The following is a 23,121-nucleotide window of genomic DNA, read 5'->3' as shown; positions in this document are numbered from 1 at the left end:
AGGGTGCATATGGTCGGCAAAACAAAACTCAAACAAGTTGTGGCATTCCAGCCATGACTGATTGGCTCAAAGTAAGCCGAGAAACTTTCCCTTCACAATTACACCACCTTCACCAGACTGAACCGTTGACACATGGGAGGTTGGGTCAGTGGAGTCATGGTGTTGATGCTGAAATCTGATCCAGAGTAATGGTGGCATTTCTGTCAGCTCAAACCAGTTTGGCTATTCTCCATCACCCTCCCTCATGAACATGGTATTTCTATCTGCAGAACTGACACTCTATTTTTTTTCTTCATTGTAAAATTCTGAGAAAACTTTATAAACTGTTCAGCATAAAGATCATAGGACAAAAGGGTACAACTTCTTAATCCAGCCTGGGAAACTTGTCACATCACCTAATGTTACCCCAAATGGTGCAAAACATATGCAGAAAGTATATATTTATTTCAACAAGGGAGAAATGATCGGATCAAATGTTTGCATAGATGATATATACCCACTAAACAAACTATCAATGGTTGCTACAAAACCTCTCATTCCCAATGAAAAGTCACTTCGGTTGGGCTGTACATGGTGCGTTTTTATTCTGACTGACCTACTATTCCCATTATTAGTGGTATATAAGTTTTCATGTAAACTCACCTACTGAGATCACATTTCAAACTACGCTACCCGAGCAACATTATGCTAACATGATTGGCAAAATGGACAACATCTTTGGCATGCAGCCATCCCGCTTTCTACCTTTCCAGGAACCTGATGCTAGCTCCTACTGTCCGAGAAAGCTTTCTTCTGACCTCTTATCATTAATCAATATGGGAATTTTATTTTCTCTCTACTTCACTTTAGCCAAGAGATATCTTTTTTGTAATAAAGGCTGTTGTCAACATCTTTACCTCCTCTGGAGAAGCTCTGAAGTGGGATAGGGTCATTATCAATGATAAATAATAAAAAATCTTTTGTGTTAAAAAAAACAAAAACAAATGTGGTGCCTGGGAGCTGTCAAATGTCTTCAATTGTAATTTTTTCAGTTGAACAGTAAAAATGTCAGACATAGTTTTTCCTGTTGCATATTTAATGCATTTACATTTTTTAATGGTTTGTTTTTATTTATCTTTTATGTTTGTTTCTTCTATTTGAACATACCTACTATACCTTAAAAATGCAACCTATTAATTGCATTAATTACATAAATTTTTGGCCAAGATCTTGTACTGTTTAGATGATGGGAAACTCTAACCACTCCATAAAGTTTTCTCCGGCTCATCCCAAAAACTTTCATTGTGGTTAGGATCAGGACTCCCTAATACTCAGTTCATGAGTGAAAATGAGGCAGCACGGTGGTTTAGTGTTTAGCACTGTCGCTTTGCACAGGCTCTATTCCAGTCTCTGTGTGCATGGAGTTTGCATGTTCTCCCCATGCTTGGTGGGTTTCCTCTGGGTAATCCGGTTTTCTTCCACAGTCCAAAGACATGTAGGTTAGGTTGATTGGTGTTCCCAAAAAAGTTATTAAGTTGAGTCCTGGAATATGCCCCGTGTCATCAGGTAAAAAAACTCCACGGATGCGATAACCTGGTCATTCAGTATGTTCAGGTCGGCAGCAAACATAACGTTGCTGAGCCTAACCCTAAGCAACTGATGCAAACCCAGATTAAACCACTACTTTCAGAGGCTTGTACAGTGGCCACTATGCATGATGGGTGCATCGCTTCATGGGCTTCGGTTCTAACCCTCACACTTTGGAATAGGGTCAGTCTAAACTCATCAGACCACATGACCTTTTTCCATCGTTCCAAAGTCCAATCTTAATGCTCTTCAAGCTATTGTTTTCTTATATCCAGACAGCTTTTCATTCCCAATCCTGTGAGGTCTTGTCACATTGTGTGTGTGTTAATGCTCTAACTTTCACTATTAAACATAACTCTGATTTCCACTATCATCTATGACATTGAACAGCTCCTTGCTTCACTACCTTGCCTTACTTCACATTTGTTCCCAGATGAAACATATTAATCAAAATATCATCGAGAACTCATAATGACATGCATTTATTTATTTCATATTTGTGTCTGAAAGACATCATACTCTCTACAGATGGTCCATATGTTCTGCTACATTTCCTTGAACCTTGAAATTCCTCCAAACATAAACATGTTAATCATCTTCAATAAGATTTATCCACGGCAGATCTGGAGTCAATCCCAGAAACACATGGTGTGAAGCATGAAGATAATAAGGACAATTTACAATCCCTAATCCTTGCTTTGGCTAGGTGGGAAGAAACTGGAGAGAGAGAACCAGGACACATTCAGAGAGAGAATGATTAAAACTCTTTCATTTTTAATGCACCCAAAGACCAGATGTTTACACTCAGCTTCTTTTTCTTTTGCTATCCACTAACCCAGTCTGTCCTTACGATGCAGTCATGAGACTTTAATCACTGAATGGTGCTTGAGCCAGCAGCTGCTCTGAGTCAACACAAGTGATTTGGTTTTATAGTCTGAGCTGTCCATTACAGGACGAGAATCAACAGCCACATTTTGTATTAATGAGCTACCAGAGCTGGTGAATGGACCCCTACTGAGCCGGCTTTGTTCTCGCATGTTGTTCTCAACACCGTGTCTGCTTGTGGATGAAGTGAAAGCCAAAAGTTGACAAGAAAGTGAGAGAGACACAGGGGGAGCGAGAGAAAGAGGGTGTCTATGCTCTATTTTGTGATCTTATGCAACGTCCACCTTTTAATTGTTCGTGCTATGAACAGATAGAAGTATCTAAGCAAGCTACATCAACCCCATATACTTTTATGTATTTATGTATTTACAGGTGAATTCATGTACATAAAGTACTGTGCAAGAGTCTTGAGCCCCTCATCATTTCTTCATATTTTGCTTCCAAAGAGCTAGACTTTCTTGTATTTTTAATGTAGTCCTGAGGAATAGTTCTCCAGGCTTCCTGAAGGACTTTTTTGGGTCTCATTTTCAGTCCAGTGCCTGTACCTGTGCAGTTTTAAAGGAATGCATTGTGACCTATGAATCATTCAAGCATGAAAAATCATCTTACTTAAGGCATGAACCAGTTAGTATCAGGTGTGAATGATGACAGATGATCAGACTGGTGAATGGTACGCTGGTGATGCTGAATAATGCGTGGTTGGAACAGACAAGAGGGGAAATGAGGTTGCTGCTGAGATTGCTACATGAACAAACTGTTTTATTTATTTATTTTTTATTTTACTTATTATGAAGAAATGAGGTCTTGCTCCTATTTGTACTTGTGTGATCTGAACCAGAAGTGGGTATGGTCTCTACTGGAACCAGATGGCCTGGAGAACATTCTGGAAAGCTTTCAGTTTTTTAGGGGTGACCACATTAGCCATCTAATATCAATTTTATCAGAACCTCTGAAATGCATAAAAGACTTTGTATAAAGTCAAAATGGGATCTAAAGATAAAGAGCTAAATTTTCAAGCTGTCGTCAAGATGGGAATTGTGCTGAAACCTGACAACCGTCCTCGCAAGCTCCAGCGAGGTGTTTATTAAAGTTAAACTGTAAATATAATTTATTAATATTGTGTTCCTGCATGCTCAAATAAAATCTGTGTTCACGTTCCTATATGTATTTTACCTTCTCATTGAATACCAGCAATGCAAAATTAAACACCCCCTCCCCCGTGCATATACAGTATAATATGTTTAATATTAGTATATTTAAACATATCTTTTGTACATACAATAATGAAACATCCTCAATCCTACATGCTGTTTACCAGTTTCTGATATTAATGTATATATGCATGTTTACACCTTAAGTATTACGTGCTTATATTCTCAGGATCTCTCTAGACCAAGCACACTGTGCAGTGTTCACTTTTCTAAACATTACTTTCCATTTCTGGAATGCAAGAACAAACTAACCAGTAACCTTATGCATAATTAAGACATTAGATAAAAAGATACACTGGGTGTGTATATATAAGGTGTGTGTTTCTCTCCATGCTCATTGCTCGGAGCAATCCGAGGCCTTTGTTCGGAGCCGTCCATCTGACAAAGGACCACGCGTGAAGAATGGGGGAGGGTCGACGTGGCACGCGGTTCTAGGAATTGGGGTGGCAGGTGCCTCGAGTCTCAATGAGCCTTCCTCATTAGCATCACAAAACCTTGAAGCTGTAATCTCCGCGTGGAGTCACAGCTGACAGGAGGGTGAGATCCTGTTATTACGACTTGCGCACGGATCTTGTCTTGGTCAGCGATAATACGTCATAAATGTTTCATAAGGACTGTAATACTGCTTCTTGAGTTTGATGTTTGAGGCTGTTCCCTGGGGTGACCCAAATGTAGGTCTCAGATATATTTATTGTCAGTGTATTCTCTGTTTTTTGTTTGGGACTGTACAGTGTTTCACTTAATTGTGTTTTTTCGACAAGGAAGATGAGAAACACTAAAGAAGCGCGCACCGTTCATTGTGCTCAAACCATCCCGTGAATAAGAGCTCTGACAAACAAACTGTGTGTTCTTTAGAAGGGGTCTGCTTTCTTTTCTTAAATTAAAATATGTCTGTTTGTGTGTCTTATGGCCAATAGATTTAAAGCAGAAGGTCACAATAAGGATCCAGAGAAAGGAGAAAGCGTACAGACGCACGGATACTTTGAACTTTCCTATTATAGATCATGCGCTAAAAATACAAAATATAAATAAATAATTAAATCCGCAGGAACTCAAAACACAGTCCGAATCTTTTCCCCAAGACTGGTTATTAATATAATGTGCATATACTGTATAGTGAGATAGAGTTAAGGCTAAGGCTGTGAACTACTTTAAATTAAAAATAGATTTGTACAGGCGGCTAAGGCTAAGCTTCTACAGCACACTCAGGACTTCACTCATGCATGCAGTTTGAAATCAGATATGTTCTACAAAAAAAAGTGCTAATTTTAAGTTTTCAGTTTTCCTTGCTCTCGTGGAAAGCAGACAATGAAATTTCTAGTTTCTTGAGAAGTGGATAGCTATAAAAAATGTCTGCTAAATGACGTCATAAGTCGCGACACACTGACAATTGCATATTTTATTAAAAATAATTTTTAAAATACTGTAGCTTAAGCAGTAATGCCATTTATTTTTCAACTTCCTGTTCCTTTAGTTTGTTTAAAGAAAAAAAAAATCTATATTATGCACAACAAACATGTCCTTAAGTAACTTTTTTTTTTGCATATCCCCCATCTCTACACCTAATATATATTTTTGAATGTTCTAGGTTCTGGTGTCCCTGAACAGCCTGGCTCAGGTGTGGTTTGCAGATTGAATTAATATATGCTATGTTTTAGAGTCCCTGAGGACTTGGAACGTCATCACCGTCCACACACTCCTGCTGCATATGATTTATTAATGACTGGAATATTTACTTCTAAGAATGGGCTTTATTGAAGTTTCTGGATGTTTGATTATCATGGAAATAGATAAAAAATGAAAGGATTTGATTGAGAGGACAAGATATCGACCCAAACCAAAAGCGTCCGGAAAGAAAATCTCCCACTCATAACCTTCGACAATCACTAAACTTTTCCAAGCACATTTAGGTTTTGAAGCCGAGCCACTTTATTTATTTTTTTATACAGTAGGTGTAGCATAAAAGAAGAGTTTCCACATAGAAAAAAAGAGAACTGCACAATCATGGTTTTCTCTGGAGCAAATTCTGACTCTTTGCAAATTATCAAATATAATACACTTAACTGTATATTACAAATAAGGAATTCTGTGTTACTTTGAGGTACTTATTGTCCTTTTTTTTTTTTTTTTTTTTGCAGCTTTAACATATACCAGGCAGGGGGAATGTGATCTATCTTTAATTTTCAGTACCTTTGATTTTAGTGCATTGATTGTGTTTAGATTGAAATAAGTATCTTAAATTATTAATAGAAATAGTATTATATGAAAGGATATACAGTATAAGGACAGATTCAGAAAAACATGCATTATTTTTGATTGAAAAAGAACATTACATTTAGCATATGGATTTCTGACCAGTGCACTATATGTGCTATTATTATTATTATTATTATTATTAGTCCATTGTTTTTCGTCTTGTTCCCTTATACTGTACATGGCTGGCATACAAACCTGACGACTTTGTGAAACATTAAGTACTATTATCTCCAGTAGCCTAAATGACCATATTGTATGTGCCAAGATATGACATATGATATGTTTAGGAACTGTTTGACTTGTTCTTCTGTGATGCTCTATGAATTGATTGTTTGGTGCTGCTATAGGAAAATGCCCTAGAGATCATGGTTTATTCTGAATGCTGTTGCAACACTAGACGTGCACATGCCAGCTTGACTCGATTTAAAGACAGTGCACAACAGTGTGCATGTGCGATCGCTCGGATTAACCAGGTTCTCCGTGATGCCTTTTTAATATAGATACGGGGGGTTACTCACGAGATGCAGCGCGCGCCACGTCGTTCCTCAGAAGCACGCTTAGTATCCATACGAGGAGTGTAATGTCCACTGCTTTAAGCCGCCGCATCCTCACATCCATGCTGATGTAAACAAAGACAGTCTCTCTCTCTCTCTCTCTCTCTCTTCTTCCTTCTGCAAGGGTGCACTCACACCCCTCCCTCCTCTAAGGGGTCCAAGGTCCTTTTTGTTTGAGGGGGAAATAAATATGTTAATGTATATAAGGTACTGTTTCTGCCGCTCCACGCACGCAGTAGTACTACATCCGGTATTTCTAATATATCACCCGGCCAGGGCAGCTCGTACACAGGGCAGGAAGTCACGTCGTTTCTTGTAGCATCGTCGTCTGTTCGCTCGCTCGCTCTGCATGGTGAGATCGTTACACCGCCGTTTTCCAAGACACCGCCTGGCACACGGAACGGAGCTGTCCAGTGCTGAAATGAATTAGAACGCGGATTTTCCCGCCTCCCCCCTGCACGTGGTACAGTCCAGCAGGAGCGCGTGTGGACTCGCAGCGACACGGGCGAGAGAAACAGACAAAAACGGGGGTGATCTATTTCACTGTTACTAAGGGAAGAGTGAACACAAAGAGAGAAAGCAAAACAAAAACAAGACATTTACCATGCTTACAAACGCTTAAAAAACCCGATTGGTGGCTTTTTAGCGCCTCAAAGCGTCTTAGATTTGAAAAGGGAGTTATATGTGGCCATGCTGTTTACACCAGTTAACAGTTACTGGTTTCTAGGAAAGTTTGTTAAAACATTCTAAGAGATATATTTTTTAAATATATCTTTTTTAGCCAATTTTTTTTATTATATATATATATATATATATATATATATATATATATATTTTTTTTTTTTTTTTTCCTTTACTGAAATATATTGTTCTTGTTTTGTTGAGCATTGTGGTTTAGAGAACGTTCCAGTAACATTATTTTGACCTTAAATTTTTCAAACCCAGAACAGTTCAGAGAACATTCCCCCAATGTCCTCCCAAACTTTTAGTAATTTAAACCGATAATGTTCTTTCTTCACAAATAAATAGGGGCAGGGGTAGCTCGGTGGTTAAAGTGTTGAATATATATGTTGCCCGACGTGCCAGATGGCACGTAGACAGACTCACCAACCCCCCCGCCCACAAATAAGAAATCTTGGACTAGGACAGGATGGCTAATAAAGTTTCCCTGGAGATCGGGAATCATAAAAACAATTTGAACTCTTTGGGAATCTTAAATTAATACAATTTTCTTTGGGAAAATCTTATATTTAACCTATCTGGAACTGTGTACAAGCACAGTATGGTTCAGAGAATGTTCCAGCAATGTTTTGGTTTGGTACCCTTTACACAATCTGATAGACCTGGAGATCCCTTAATAATTGGAACTTTGTACTTTAGGATCATTGTAGTACAGTAACCCAAAGGCAGTTCAGGGACCATACCTGTAAGGTTTTGAGAACCTTTAAACAATTTAAAATCATGCATGATTCCAAACATTTTTATTTACAATTAAATAACTGAAAAGTGGGGTGTGCGTAATTATTCAGCCCCCTGATTCAATAATTTGTAGAACCACCTTTTGCTGCAATTACAGCTGCCAGTCTTTTAGGGTATGTCTATACCAGCTTTGCACATCTAGAGACTGAAATCCTTGCCCATTCTTCTTTGCAAAACAGCTCCAGCTTAGTCAGTTTAGGTGGACAGCGTTTGTAAACACCAGTTTTTAGATCTTGCCACAGATTCTCGATTGGATTTAGATCTGGACTTTGACTGGGCCATTCATGGATATGTTTTGTTTTAAACCATTCCATTATTTGCCCTGACTTTATGTTTAGGGTCGTTGTCCTGCTGGAAGGTGAACCACCGCCCCAGTCTCAAGTCTTTTGCAGACTCCAAGAGGTTTTCTTCCAAGATTGCCCTGTATTTGGCTCCATCCATCTTCCTATCAACTCTGACCAGGTTCCCTGTCCCTGCTGAAGAGAACCACTCCCAGAGCATGATGCTGCCACCACCATATTTGACAGTGGGGATGGTGTGTTCAGAGTGATGTGCAGTGTTAGTTTTCCTCCACACATAGCGTTTTGCATTTTGGCCAAAAAGTTCCATTTTGGTCTCATCTGACCAGAGCACCTTCTTCCACATGTTTGCTGTGTCCCCCACATGGCTTATGGCAAACTGCAAACGGGACTTCTTATGGTTTTCTGTTAACAATGGCTTTCTTCTTGCCACTCTTCCATAAAGGCCAACTTTGTGCAGTGCACGACTAATAGTTGTTCTATGGACAGATTCCCCCACCTGAGCTGTAGATCTGTGCAGTTCGTCCAGAGTCACCATGGGCCTCTTGGCTGCATTTCTGATCAACGCTCTCCTTGTTTGGCCTGTGAGTTTAGGTGGACGGCCTTGTCTTGGTAGGTTTACAGTTGTGCCATACTCCTTCCATTTCTGAATGATCGCTTGAACAGTGCTCCGTGGGATGTTTAAGGCTTTGTAAATCTTTTTGTAGCCTAAGCCTGCTTTAAATTTCTTAATAACTTTATCCCTGACCTGTCTGGTGTGTTCTTTGGACTTCATGGTGTTGTTGCTCCCAATATTCTCTTAGACAACCTCTGAGGCCGTTACAGAGCAGCTGTATTTGTACTGACATTAGATTACACACAGGTGCACTCTATTTAGTCATTAGCACTCATCAGGCAATGTCTATGGGCAACTGACTGCACTCAGACCAAAGAGGGCTGAATAATTACGCACACGTTCTGGTAACATTTGGGAATCTTTTACTTTGACATGATGGTTTGGAGAATGTTCCTTTTACATTCTAAAACTTATTTGAATTTCTTTCGACCTGGACTAGCATGGGAAGGTTCAGAGAATGTTCCACAAACCTTGAAATAGTCAGGAACCATAAACTAACCTGAGATGTTTAAGAAAGTGCCTTTAAAAGCTTTATATTTAAAAAGAATTTGAGCCTCTTGAGAACTGTGCACTAACATGAGATGGTACAAGAATGTACCACCAATGTTTTAGTAACTTTTAAATACTTTGAAGCTCTTAGGAACCTTGCACTTTGCGAAAGATGGTTAAAGAGACTTCTCATAACTTTCTGGTAGCCTTTAAATTATCATATGCGATTGTGATGTCAATATAAAATAATAGCATTTAGCATCATGCTATCACCTGCCTTTTGCTGACTTTGACGTAACTTACAACTGCAAAAAATATCACACAAACTTCTGCCTTTCCCTCAGGTGACCCCACCATCTTTGCTCTAGTCCCTCACTAACAATAATGTTGTCTTTTTTGTCTGGAACCCTAGAGGAGATCCTGCTGTGTACTGTATTTTTTGCTGTAATAACAGTTTTATCATGTTGGTCTATTTTTATTTTATTGTTTTATTTGACTGCCCCCCCCCCTTTCCCTAGGTGTTTGTGTATGTTCTTAGTCTGTTCTTTTCTCTGAGCTGCTGCAGAAGTGCAATTTTTCTTCAGGATTAATAAGGACTTATCTTATCTTATCTTATCTTATCTTATCTTATCTTATCTTTTGGATGTAATTCTTAAATCCTTCATGATTAAGTGGTTCAGTGCAGTAGGAATGACAGAATAATGACGAATAAAGATCAAGTCACATAAGATGATATGTAAAGTTTTCTCTATGTCACTCATAAAGCAATCATCTGTGGAACTTTTCTATAAAAGTAAAAATAAAACAAAAAACTTTTCAGTTACAAAATGCCAGAACCAATGGTGTACATTCTGTGGCATGCAACAATGTGTGTCTTAAATTCTTCATGGCACAAACAACATATTAATCATTTTCACATTGCATTGTAGACAGGAAACTCGTAGGAAATTATTTAAAGGACCCAGGACAAAAGAGACCCATAGACATATTATTCATGATTCTATCAGTCTTGGGTGCCCCCTTGTGGTTTACAAGGAACAAAAAACATAAACCAAACAATGAAAAGAGTTACTTGGGAATGATATTTAAATATATATTAAATAAATAAATAAGTCCCAGATACACCCAACTGTATCCTGCCTGTTGTTTCTGGGTCATCAAGAAGGTGGTTAAGGCGTTGGACTACGGTTCGGAAGATCCCAGGTTCAAACCCCACAACCACCAAAAGCCACTGTTGGGCTCTTGAGCAAGGCCCTTAACCCTCAACTGCTCAGATGTGTAATGAGATAAAAATGTAAGTCGCTCTGGATGTGCCTAAATGTAAATGTAAGAACGCCAGATTTGGATATAATACAGTACATCATCCCATAGGTGGTTTATGGTCAGTGCCAGTGCATTCACCATACGCCACTTTGTGCAATCGCCATCTTCTAACGTTAAAACCAAACTAGACGTATGTTGTAATCCTACTCAAAACTTCTTTATGTGCTTTTTTAAAATCATCTGTAAAAATGTTTAACTTACTTACTAAGTTGAAGCTAAGAAAATAGTGTGATTTGTCTTGTGGCAGCCATACTGTCCTGGAAGTACTTAAATTCAATTATAACTATTTAATTTCAGATTTTAGATATACGATCTAATCTATTATCATGGAGATTGCACGCACACACACACACACACACACACACACACACACAGTGGAGACCTATTGTTGGTCAATACATGGTACTACTTTAATTAGCATAGCACAACCTATATCACTTTATTACTGAATTTTAATTGCATTTCATATGAACAGTGGTGAATTATTATCATCATTTTATTTCATTTATGTCTAGGAGAGTTTATGAAGGTAGGTGAAAACTGTCCAAAATGGTAGAACTACCCAGGCACAGTTTGCAGACAGGGTTTATAGATAGAAATATGTACACCTAAAAAAAACCCTAAAAGAATAAAAACAGGAGGTGCTGTTTTATTTTAAAGCAAAATGTGTGGGGTCAAAATGAGGTTAAATTTCCAGAATGAAATGAGAAACTCTCTGAGGCTATATAAATATCATTAAAGATACTGCATATACATGCAGTACTTGAGCGGTAAAGTGAAGAAAAAGTAGAAAATCCTTTGACTTTCATACATATACTGTAGGCAGGTCTTTTTTTTTCGTTAAACAACATCCATTTCCGCCGAGACATCTCGGCTCGACTTAGTGAGAAAGTCTGACAATCACTCTACACTCTATTCACAGCACTGACAGGCCATGAGAGTGCTTTACTACTCAACCAGGAAAATAAATCTGTCCCCAAATACCGGTACTGAATACGTGTGAAGCATTACTGGTTGTTTTACAGTGTGGTTTCTGTATGCACTGTACATATTCAGTCAAAGGTTTGGACACCCATTCGCATTCCATGGTCTTTCCTGATTTTTATTTATTTTTACACTGTAAAATAATGATAAAGGTGTCCAAAATATACAATAATCTCCTTTGAACAGTTGAAGTTAAGATGTGTCTGCTAATTGGTGGTGTTGTTAATTGGTGATTTCTGAGGCTGGTAACTCCAAATAAACTTCTCAACTGCAGCAGAGGTAAGTTTTGGTCTTGCTTTCCTAAGATACCTTGATGTGTTTTTCAAATGCACTTGATAATACTGTTCTTGCAAGAACTGTTCCAGAACAGATGACCTTCGTGTCTTAAAATAGAAACTGACTGTACAAAAAAAAAACATTGAATTACAAGACGTGTCCAAACTTTTGACTGGTACTGTACGTGCCAAGGCACATTGGGCAAGTGACACATTGTTTCTATGGCACTTTCTTACATGCACGGCTTGACTGTATGTCAAACTGGGGATATGGTTCAGCAATGCAACTCTCACCTGGCCACATAAATATATAGCTGTACAGTTTTCTTTTTTTCTTTCAACAGGTTTCTTGCAGGTTCTCAGAGTTTCTCCCTCTGTTCAAAAAACAAAAATAAAAAATAATTTTTCCATAGGTAAGAAACAATGTGTATTCTCCTGCTTTGTGCCACCACCAGGATAATGGTCATGCCCCTGATATTATTTACCTCAACATCTTTCACACACTACTGTATATGGACAAAAGTATTTCACTAAACCTGCAATGACACTGTTTCTAAATACATATACAGTACAATATAACATGGAGTCTGTCTAGCATTTGCAGCTGTAACATCTTCCACTGTTCTTGGAAGGCTGTCTACAAGATTTTGGAGTATGCACTGGGGCACAGTCATGTTGGAATAGAAATGGGTCTTCCCCAAAGCACTGCATTGTCCAAGATGTCTAGCTATGCTGAAGCATTAAGATTGGCCTTCACTGGGGATAAGGGACCTGATTGAAACACCTGAATTTAATCATTGACAGGTTTGGACAAATCCTTTTTTTGTCCCATATAGGCTATATACAGGAAAGTTGTGAGACTCAGGTGCTGATGGCCTCTGACGTCACTCGGACCCGCAGCAGATTTGCATTTACGCCTCCCTATGGCATAAATAAAAGTCTATCCTCGAGTTGCGGTTCTCTGAAAGCGCGTATCGTCATGTCGACCATCTCGTCCACCATCTCGTCCTACCGAAAGCGCTGCGATCATGACGGCAGGTCCGCGAGCCGTCGCAGTGAGAGCCCGGACGGCGCGCGCGTGCATCACGACGTCTACGCGAGCAGCAATAAGACGCCCGAGGCGTGGAGCGGACAGGCGCGCGCTCTGGACGCCAGCGTGTGCGGCGCACTGAGCGTGGAGCGGAAAGCCCCGCGCGCCAGTGAGAAGGCGCAGGTGCGGGCGCTTAACGAGCGTTTCGGCTGCTACATCGAGAAGGTGCGGCTGCTCGAGCAGAAGAACGGGGCTCTGCGCGCGGAGCTCGAACGCTGCCGCGGGACCGGACCGGCGCGCCTCGCCGAGCTGTGTGCGCACGAGCTGTCCGAGCTGCGGCGGCACGTGGACCGGCTGACCAATGAGAAAGCGCGAGCCGAGGTGCAGCGGGACAACCTGCTCGCGGACCTGAAGCGGATCCGCGCGAAGTGCGTGCAAATAAATAATAATAATAATAATAATAATAATTTATCTTTATCTTAATCTTGTCTATTTATCTATCTAAATTACATTTTATCACTTTGTTTACTGTTATGATTTTCTGCCATACAAAAAATGTGAAATTTTAAAGCATAGCAGGCACCTTTATGTTTATTAAAAAAAACATTAAAAGGGGAAAAAAGAAAACTATGTTACACTACCGCTCAAAAGTTTGGGATCACTTGCTTTAGTTTAGTGATTTATTTTCTATATACAATACTGAATGTTTAAAAACTATGAAATAATGCATATGAAAATAGGTAATTAACAACAACAACAACAGTCAGGTGTTAATTTAAGACACAAAGGTCAGTTGTTCTGGAACAGTATCATCAAATGCATTTGCAAAACCCATCAAGCCCCATGATGAAACTGGGTCTCATGAAGACCTTCCCAGGACAGCAAGATCAAAAACTTACCTCTGCAGCAGAGGAGAAGTTCATTTAGAGTCACCAGCCTCAGAAATCACAAACAGCATGAAGGATTTACAGAGCATACGTAGCAGAAACGTCTCAATATCAACTGTTTAAAAGGAGATTATTGTGTATTTTGGACGCCTTCAGTATTGTTTTACAGTGTAGAAAGAAATAAAAAATCAGGAACGACCACTGAGTTAGAAGGTGTTCGCAAACTTTTAAACGGTGGTGTATGTAATTTTTCCTTAAGAGGAAATAGTCAGGGATAGTCAGTCTTCTTCTTCCTCTAATCTTAAAAAGTATCTTATTTTTGAGATCATAAATATCAGGCAGAGAAAAGCTGTAACTTAATAAAATAAACATATCTGCCTAGTTAAATTCCATACATTTTAGATTATGTTTTGTAAATTAGTTCAATTTATTTTAAGTTCTGTAAATTCTCTTGTTAAATGAACTAGCTAATTTGCCAGGGTGTTCCATGTAAAAAGTAAATATTGGCCTTTAAATTTTGCAATCGGTTCTCATTAAGTTTAAGTTGAATCAGTGAAGTATTGAAAGTTTGTTGTTAAATTAGATTCTTCTTCTTATTATTATTTTTCTACAGTATTTTGTATTTATATACTGCTGTAGGTTGCAGGAGGAGAAATTTCAAAGAGAGGAAGCTGAGAGAAGCACACAGAGCTTCAGACAGGTACAGTCCTTTGAAGAATGCTAAAAAATCTTACAAAAATAAGTTTCCTCAGGGTATTACCCTTTCCGCCCACAGTCCAGAGATGTGCAGATTAAGCTAACTGGCATTCTCAAATTGCCCGTAGTGTGAGAGTGTGTGTTTAAATGTGTGTATGTGTGCTTGTGTGTCCTGCGATGCACTGTCACATTGTCCAGAATGGACCCCACCTAATGCCCCAAGTCTCCAGGGATAGGCTCATGGCCTCGTGTGAACCTGTACAGGAATAAACGCTATAGAGACTGAATAAAAGACCGAGTGAGAGTGACATATCACTTTTCCTGCACTTACCATTTTTAATTATTAAGCAAAAAACAACCAAACAGGTTTCTGTTATCACTTAATCATACAGAAGATAACAAAGTTTTCCCCTCACCAGCATATTTTTTCCTCTCTTAAAGTTAATAACTGATTACAGGAATTCAGGTCTTTACTGCTCAGCTGTTCCTGTGAGAAAGGGTAGAGATGTGAAGAGAGAAAGAGAGAGAGAGAGAGAGAGTGAGAGTTGGGGATTTTTTTGGAAACTCCATTGTCCACTGAAACAAATATTTTTGTATTTTTTTAGGAAGATTTTTAGATATACTCTTATTTTCTGGTTAAAATAAAATCACATGAAATCAATTTTAATTAGATTATTACTAGTTTTTATGGATTTAGACAAAGAGTTTTTTTTTACTATTAAGATCATTATGATAAAATAGATGTTAGTATTTAGAATTTATTTTAAATGATTTACTCTCAGTCAATTTCCTTCTTTCATAATTGAATAATAAAAATAATACAATTATTATTATTATTATTATTATTAGACAAAATTGCCTTTTTATTCCTCAAATTCGTCAGACCAAACTAATGTGTTTAGCTATTAAACATAAAAAAACCCAAAACAATATGAAGATGATGATGCTGAAAGCATTTTGATTCTGAAAAGTGTTTAAAAGTACTGAACAGAAAACATCCGTTTGTGTCTGTGGCTCTACTGATTTACTCCGAAAACTTTAGTGTCAAATGTCATATTGTCAGAGAATGATGAGTTCATGGTGTAAAAACAAGACAAAACAAAAACATAACTGAAATAAAATAACCTTGATAATGTCTGTCCAAAACACACACTCTGCTGTCATTGGATATTCAGAGATAAGATCGTCAGATAGGTTTCTGCAGCTCTAAGTGGAATAGCCAGGCGACAGACGCAGATTTTATTACAGAGGTGAAACAAAAACAGATTAAGCACCATAAACACCATCATGTGTGTGTACACTACTGTACTTAGGTGTAAAAATGATACTTTAGAGAAGTTTTATTGAAAATCTTGCTCAAATTAATTAACAGGAAACAATTTATTAACAAAAAAGTTTTTTTTTGTTTGTAATAATTATGCAAAAACATGTCATAATTGAATAAGTTCTTTAAATTAGCTAGATAGTTATGTTTTATAATTAAGTTAAATTTTGTACAAAGTTAATTTCTGTAATTTTGCTTGTTAAATTAAACTCTAATCTTAAAAAGTTAATGTTAAATTTGGGTTTGTTGAATCAGTGAAGTGTTCTAATTTTGCTTGTTAAATTAACTATCTAATTATATTTGTTTTAATTGCTGATAATTCTATTATTTTCAGTACAATTAATGAATATTAGCTTCCAGATAAATTCTTCTTGTTTAGCAAACTTGGCCGTCCTGCGGGTTCGGGCACGATGGACTTATTTTCAGATTTTTTTTTATGCATTAAATATACTTTTACTTTATCACTTTACTTCAGTTCATCTTTTTAGGGGGGATTTTGGACATTTATTCTTCCACAAACAATTTATTTTGTGAGCTTAACAGAAGATTAAATGTAAATATAAATAGATATAAAGCACAGTGTCATAGAAAAACCTTTATGAATAGAAAAATATAATATGTATATTATTGCTCTATATTTATTGTTGACAAGGAATAAAGCACTTTGATGCATTCTCTTATAGAAAAATAACAAATAAACAATGCATGTCATGGGCTGCATCTCACAACTCATCATCGCTGATTATTTTTCTGTAACAGCATTTCCACAAAGTGTGTGTGTGTGTGTGTGTATGGCAGGATGTCGACAATGCTACTCTTGCTCAAGTGGACCTGGAGAGGAAAGTGGCGTCTCTTCAAGAGGAAATTGTGTTCCTCAAGAAGTTTCATGAGCAGGTCTGAGAGGTTGTTATTGCCTCCTCCATGACTCTTAATGCCCCCTCCTTTACTGTAATGACTGCTGTGTTAATGCCTCCTTTACTATTACTTCCTCATCCTTTACTGTTACTGCCTCCTCTATTACTTTCATTGCCTCCCCTGTTACTATCATCACCTCCTCCATTACAGTTACTCCATCACCCTCTACAGGTACGGCCACCCTCCTGTTCTCTTTATCTCACTTTTGTTTCTTCGTCACCAGCTCTCTTTCTTCTCTATATTGTTTACTGTATTGTCTTTCTGTTTAGTCTCTTTCGTTTTTTCCTCCCACTGTCCTCTACTTTATCTTGTAATCTTTCTCCCTCTCTATCATCACTCCTCATCCCTCTTTCTCCCTCTCATGTTATCCTCTCATGTGCAGGAGCTGAAAGAGTTACAGACTCAGACACAGAAGCAGCAGTTGAGTGTGGATTTGGACATGGCCCAGTCTGACCTGACCTCTGCCCTCAGGGAAATCCGGGCGCAGTATGAGAAACTGGGCTTCGCGAGCGTGCACGAGTCTGAGGAGCGGTACGATTCCAAGGTCAAGCCATTTTAATCTCTGCACTGATCTTATAATGATGGTGGAATTTATTGCTATTGTTGCTTTTATTACGAAAAACCACTTGGTGTCCGTCTGAGTCTCTCACGCTGTCATCAGCTTTATGTGGCAAAATGCTGATATAAAGGAATAACTTGGTTTAAAAAAACAATAACTGAATAATTCCTTTAAATCAGCAGTTTGCTTCCTGGATTACAGCATGAGAGATGTACTGTACACATCCTGGATCTCAGCTCTTTATTATTATTATTATTATTATATATTTTTTGCTAAACCCCTGCCTTAATTTTTTTCCTGTTAGACCTATTTGTCCTGGCTTGAGACCCTCCAGGTTGTGGATGTGGATTTTCAGTTCATCGATCTCGCAGAAGCCATGAACAGAAATAGAAAAACCCTGCGAGCGGCCAGACAGGAGGCCAACGAGTGCCGGCGCCAGGTGCAGGCCCTTACCTGTGAAGTAGACGCCCTCAAGGGGACAGTAAGCAAAGTGCAACGTACTATATATAAATGCACAGAGTTATTCTTTTTTTTACAAATGATAAGATTTTATTTCTTTTTTTCCCCACAAAATGAGGCTGAGGCTTTATTAGGACAAAATTGTATATCATTTATATATATATATATATATTTTTTTTTTTTTATTATTATTAAATCCTACATTTTATCCAAAAGTTATTTATTGTTATATCTACTCTACAGTCTATCTGCATACCGTAACTAGGTGCCATTATGGCAGTTAGCAAAGTTCCCAAATGTTTAATTCTATACATTTCTATACAATTCTATACATTTTTCGCCTTCATCAACCTTCTTCTGTACAACATTGTCCCAATACATCATTTTTTTTCAATGTTTTTTTTTTTTTCATGTACATTTTTTCACATTTTAGACATGTGGTTTTATTTGCTGTTTTTTTACCTAAATTTCTTTTTCCGAAGCACATGCAGTTTTTTCCCCATGTGTTTGTATTTTTAGAGCATTTGGTTTCATTTTACAGACATGGTTATTTTTCCAAATGCTTCTTGCATGTAGGTCATATGGTTTCATTTTTCAGCTGTTCTAATTTTTTTTAACCACCTGATTTATATTTTCTCTCTCTTCTTATTTTTTATTTTTTATGTAGACCAAGTGATTCTATTTAATTTTTCCAGATGTGGTTATTTTTCGAATTCTTTTCTAAACTAAGATTGACTAACTAACTAATTATCACTTATTTTTCACACGGTATCAAGTGTTTAGTCGGGTCACACTGAAATCCACTTTAATTATCAAATCAGAAAATGTAATTTATTTATTTATTTATTTTTTGCAGTGTAAATAAAAAAATTACAGCTTAGGAAATTAACACATACATAATATCTACTTGGTCCTAATAGGTTTTATGAATTAAAAGAATTTCTACCCTTTTAAATTAAACACAATGTTACATCTTTGCTTCTTTGATTCTCCTAGTGTTACATATTGTCATATTTCTGTGTTTGTTGTAGAACGAGTCCCTGGAACGAGAGATGAAACAGATAGAGGGGAACTTTGCTCTGGAGTCCTCGGGTTATCAGGAGACCATCAAACGTCTGGAGGAGAACATTCTCAAACTGAAGGACGAGATAGCTCGACAGCTGTGTGAATACCAGGACCTGCTCAGATGCAAGATAGAGCTGGACATCGAGATCGCCACCTACAGGAAGCTTCTGGAAGACAAGGAGAGCCAGTAAGACACTAAACTCACCTGAGATGTTTGTGAATTTAATAAAAACAAATCTGTAATAAAAATGTTTATATTGCATATATATATATATATATATATATTCTTTTTCCAGTCTGAAGACAATGTTGTGTCTTTAAATGTTATTAATAATAGTTCATAACAGAAATAAAAGTGTTTGGTTTGGTTAGTCTCAGTTCACAATAAAAAAAACATGCTGCGATAATAATATGGTAAGTATTCCATGGTTGCAGTCAATAAAAAAAAATCAGAGTGATTAATGTGACATCAAGGTATGAAGTAGCTGTTTTGGCAACAAACAAAAAACAAAATCATACGATATATGATCAATCATACTTCCTCTGACATCAAATGATAAAGTTTCTAAACAATTGATAAAGCTTCTTGGGAGTGCCTACAAAATAATCAACAACACTGTAATTTATTTTCAATAACAAAAGTTAGTTATTTCTCATTTTAATTAATTACATTAAAAAATTTGGCAGATGCTCTTATTCAGGGCGACTTATGATTTTAATTCATTATACATCTGAGCAGTTAAGGGCCTTGCTCAAGGGCCCAACAGTGGCAACGTGGTGATCGAGGGGTTTGAACCTGGGACCTTCTGAACTGTAGTCCAAAGCCTCAACCACTGAACTAACCTTGAACTCCAATATGTCAACATAAAATGTAAATGTGTAATTAAAGAGTGGCATATAGTTACATTTAATGTTATGGGACATCCACAAAACCAGTTAGGAGCAGGACTTTGACTGTGCAGTATAACACAATGTTTTCTTAGTACACCGGACTGTACGGGGGATGTGGGATAACTCCCAGGCAAGTTCCTGTGCTGTGGACAGAATGAGGTCATGCACGGTCAAACCAGTCAAACAATACAATCAAACTAGGCCAATTTTTTTTCAATCCGCAGCATCTCCATTAAGCATCACATTTGGATGTGGGGCAATGGTAGCTCAAATGGATACTGTGGGTTACTGATTGGAAGGTCGGGGGTTCAGTGTGTTTTAAACAAGGCCCTTAACACTATCTGCTCCAGGGGCTGAGATGCTCCTTACCAAAAGGTGACCATATCAACAAATTTACATGTTTTTCCACCATGAACGTCCTCCAGGCCAATCAGAATCGAGAGTGCTGTTGTGTAAATGCTAGTATCCATGGTCTGAACCCTCCGTAACCCTCTGTGTCACTTGTTTGCTTCAAGGTAATTAATGAGTCTACCCAGAAACATGAAGACCCGGAGTGACCTGCCTCACCCCCGCTTCGATTCACACCTTGTCCAAGCACACAACACACAACAGCATCATCCGTCCCTGCGAGGCCGACAGAAATAACCGCTGTCCCTCGGCTACTACTTTCCAGTGCCTTTTCTGTTGAGGAACTGACTGAGTTCTTTCCCTAGATATTAACATGATAGTAATAACGTCTGATAAGATAGAAATTTCAAAACGATCATGATAAATCCACATTCATCCATGTCAATGATTATTGCACAATTTAAATATCCTATAAATTCCACACGTAACTTTTTATTTGATTGTATATTATAGAAATGCTAGTTGAATTATGTCATTTTTTTATGTAGTCACTGCATAATAATCTGTAGGCTTTGGTGTTGTACAGGAGTTTATAAGATGAATTAAATGCATAATTTATGATAATTTTATTTTTTTTGTAAGTGAATTATTAAGGGTGGCGCAGAGGCATAATGGTTAGTACTTGTACCTCCAGGTTTCCGAATTCGATTCCCACCTTGGGGGCTGTGTGCATGGAGGTTGCATGTTCTTCTTGTGCTTGTTGGGTTTCCAAAAGCATGCAGATTAGGCTAATTGGTGTTCCCAGATTGCCTGTTGGCCCCCCACAATCCTGGTCACAGGATATACAGTAATGGTATAGATGATGAGTGAGTGAGTTATTGAGAGTAGAGTCTTAGAAGTTTTGTCTTACTGACAGATTCTCAGGACATTTTGTGTATTTCTAAACATTGTCTTAGTTCCAGTGTTACTGAATAATTCTGATTATTTCTGAAAATAATAATAATAATAATAAGGATAATTAAAAAAAGTAATAATAAAATCATTTACTGTAATCTTTTTAAAGGAGGAGACAAATTAAATTAAAAGGCTAACCATTAAAATACAGAGGGTGTGTAAAGTCTGCATACTGTACATGTGCACATATGTATTTTGTCATGTTTTTTGCCCTGGTACACCTTGGCCCCCATGTGACCCCACAGGTAAAAATAAGGTGAAATAAGAGCTGTGAATCTTACTTCATGGAGTCATGGAGATCAATTCAATAACCTGGAATCCAACTTGATCCAACAATCCACTAAATAAATAATGTTTATAGAAAGGAAAATAAGTTTTTCCCACGAAAAAAAAACAAAAAACTTTTGTGCACAATATAACAATTTGTTTCTACAAGATAAATAAGTTGTTCCCACAAGTTAATAACCTTTGCACACAAGATTACAACTTGTTTAAAGAAAAAGTAATTTGCTCCCACCATATAATAACTCATTAAAAAAACAACTTTTGCATTAATTTTGGCACCCAATATATGAATTTATTTTCAGAATAACTTGTTTCATGAGATAATAACATGTTTCCACAAGATAAATATGTTGTTCCTAGAAGAAAATAACTTATTTCACAAGATGATAAATGTAATGTAATACAGAATAAAAAGCTAATAACTTGATAATAGATAACAGATAATAACTTGTTCCTACAGAATTATACCTCGTTCCTATAGGACAATAACGTGTGCTTGCAAAAAATAACTTGTTCCTACAAGATAAGTAATTGTCCTCACAGGATAATATTTATTTTGGGACTAAAAAAAGACAAAAGAAAAAAGTTCCATTTAAATTGTTTTATTTAGTTATTTTCAGCACAAAAAGGTTTGAATATCATTTCTGGTTCATTGTTGGAATATGACTCTTATTTGTATAAGCTGCAAGATAAATAAATTAATTAATTTGATTAAAAAAGATAAATGATTGAATGGAGATTTTTATTCTTAGTCTTTCTGGCTCTTTTTTTTCCTGAATGAAATGACTGCCACCACCAGGCAGTTATTATTATTATTATTTCCTTTTTTTTTTTTCTCTAGAAACCCCCTAGCCTTCATTTTTTTTTTTATTGGTTATGGTGATTAGCATGATGATTAGTGTGTGTGTTTGGCACTGTTTTGTTTGTGCCCTGGACCTAAGAATCCCCCGGACACCACAGAAGTTCCCACAGGTTTCCACTCCAGTACAACAAGTGCTCACATGTTTGGCGTCATTAAGCGGAGGGAAATAATGAATGTAAACCAAAAATCCTTTCCGATGGTGACAGAGACATTTACACACATATAAATGTAAAAACTAATAAATAAATTCATGAGATAATGTAAGAGCAGTTTAACAGCAGTCCACAATGTTCAAAAGGAAAGATTCAACCCAATCTGAATAAACTGTACACGTTATATTACAAATTTTACACAGAAAAGGGCTCTAGTAGCATTTTATATATTTTTTAAATATATCTGCATGCTTGGTGCATTTATTCTGGGTACTATGGTTAACTCCCACAGTCCAAAGACATGCAGATTAGGCGTTTCCACATCGCCTGTAGTGTGTGAGTGAGTGTTTGTTGCATTAATCCATCTCTTAAGGTCTATCCTAGTGAACTCAGCGCCTATTACTGGAAGTGTGAGGTGACTGGTGCCAGCACTAATGCAATAATAAACCTATTATATGAAGGACAGGTGCCGAATACTGTCAGAGCTTCTGTAACATTTTCTGACCAATCAGGACTGAGAATTTAAAAGCCCTATCACACCTGAACCAACTGGTAAGACCTAGCCCATTCTCCTAGACTATTCTCTAACTGGCCAATAGAGGCAAGACGATGATTGATCTATTGTTCCTGCATCAGACACCTGAAAAAATTCCCTATTGACAGTCTGGCCCCTGGGGACGAATCCTCGACGGGCAATGCCGGAAATGTGAAAAAAGACGATTAGCATGCACTTGGTCCAGCTGCGGACCTGTGCCAC

The 23,121-nt window shown here is 37.5% G+C and overlaps 2 protein-coding genes across 2 annotated transcripts in view; one reads left to right on the top strand and one right to left on the bottom strand.

Annotated features, from left to right (window-relative positions):
* cntnap2b (contactin associated protein 2b) overlaps window positions 1–6,859 on the bottom strand; it is a 60,400-nt gene extending 53,541 nt beyond the window's left edge. Inside the window, exon 1 of the mRNA XM_053486780.1 lies at window positions 6,437–6,859. Within this exon, the coding sequence (XP_053342755.1) occupies window positions 6,437–6,536 (100 nt within the window). The 5' untranslated portion in view covers window positions 6,537–6,859. The remainder of the gene's footprint in view (window positions 1–6,436) is intronic.
* Window positions 6,860–12,916: 6,057 nt separating this feature from the next.
* Window positions 12,917–20,828, top strand: viml (vimentin like). The gene is made up of 7 exons (XM_053487251.1): window positions 12,917–13,395; window positions 14,494–14,554; window positions 16,673–16,768; window positions 17,172–17,333; window positions 17,653–17,829; window positions 18,839–19,059; window positions 20,279–20,828. The coding sequence occupies exons 1-7, from the start codon at window positions 12,917–12,919 to the stop codon at window positions 20,280–20,282; spliced, it is 1,200 nt and encodes a 399-aa protein (XP_053343226.1). The 3' UTR covers window positions 20,283–20,828.
* The last annotated feature ends 2,293 nt before the right edge of the window (window positions 20,829–23,121 follow it).

Source organism: Clarias gariepinus, chromosome 25 (genome assembly GCF_024256425.1).
Source record: "Clarias gariepinus isolate MV-2021 ecotype Netherlands chromosome 25, CGAR_prim_01v2, whole genome shotgun sequence".
NCBI classification, from domain to species: Eukaryota; Metazoa; Chordata; class Actinopteri; order Siluriformes; family Clariidae; genus Clarias; species Clarias gariepinus.
Note: the sequence above shows the minus strand (reverse complement) of the source record. Positions and strands in the feature narration are given on the sequence as shown.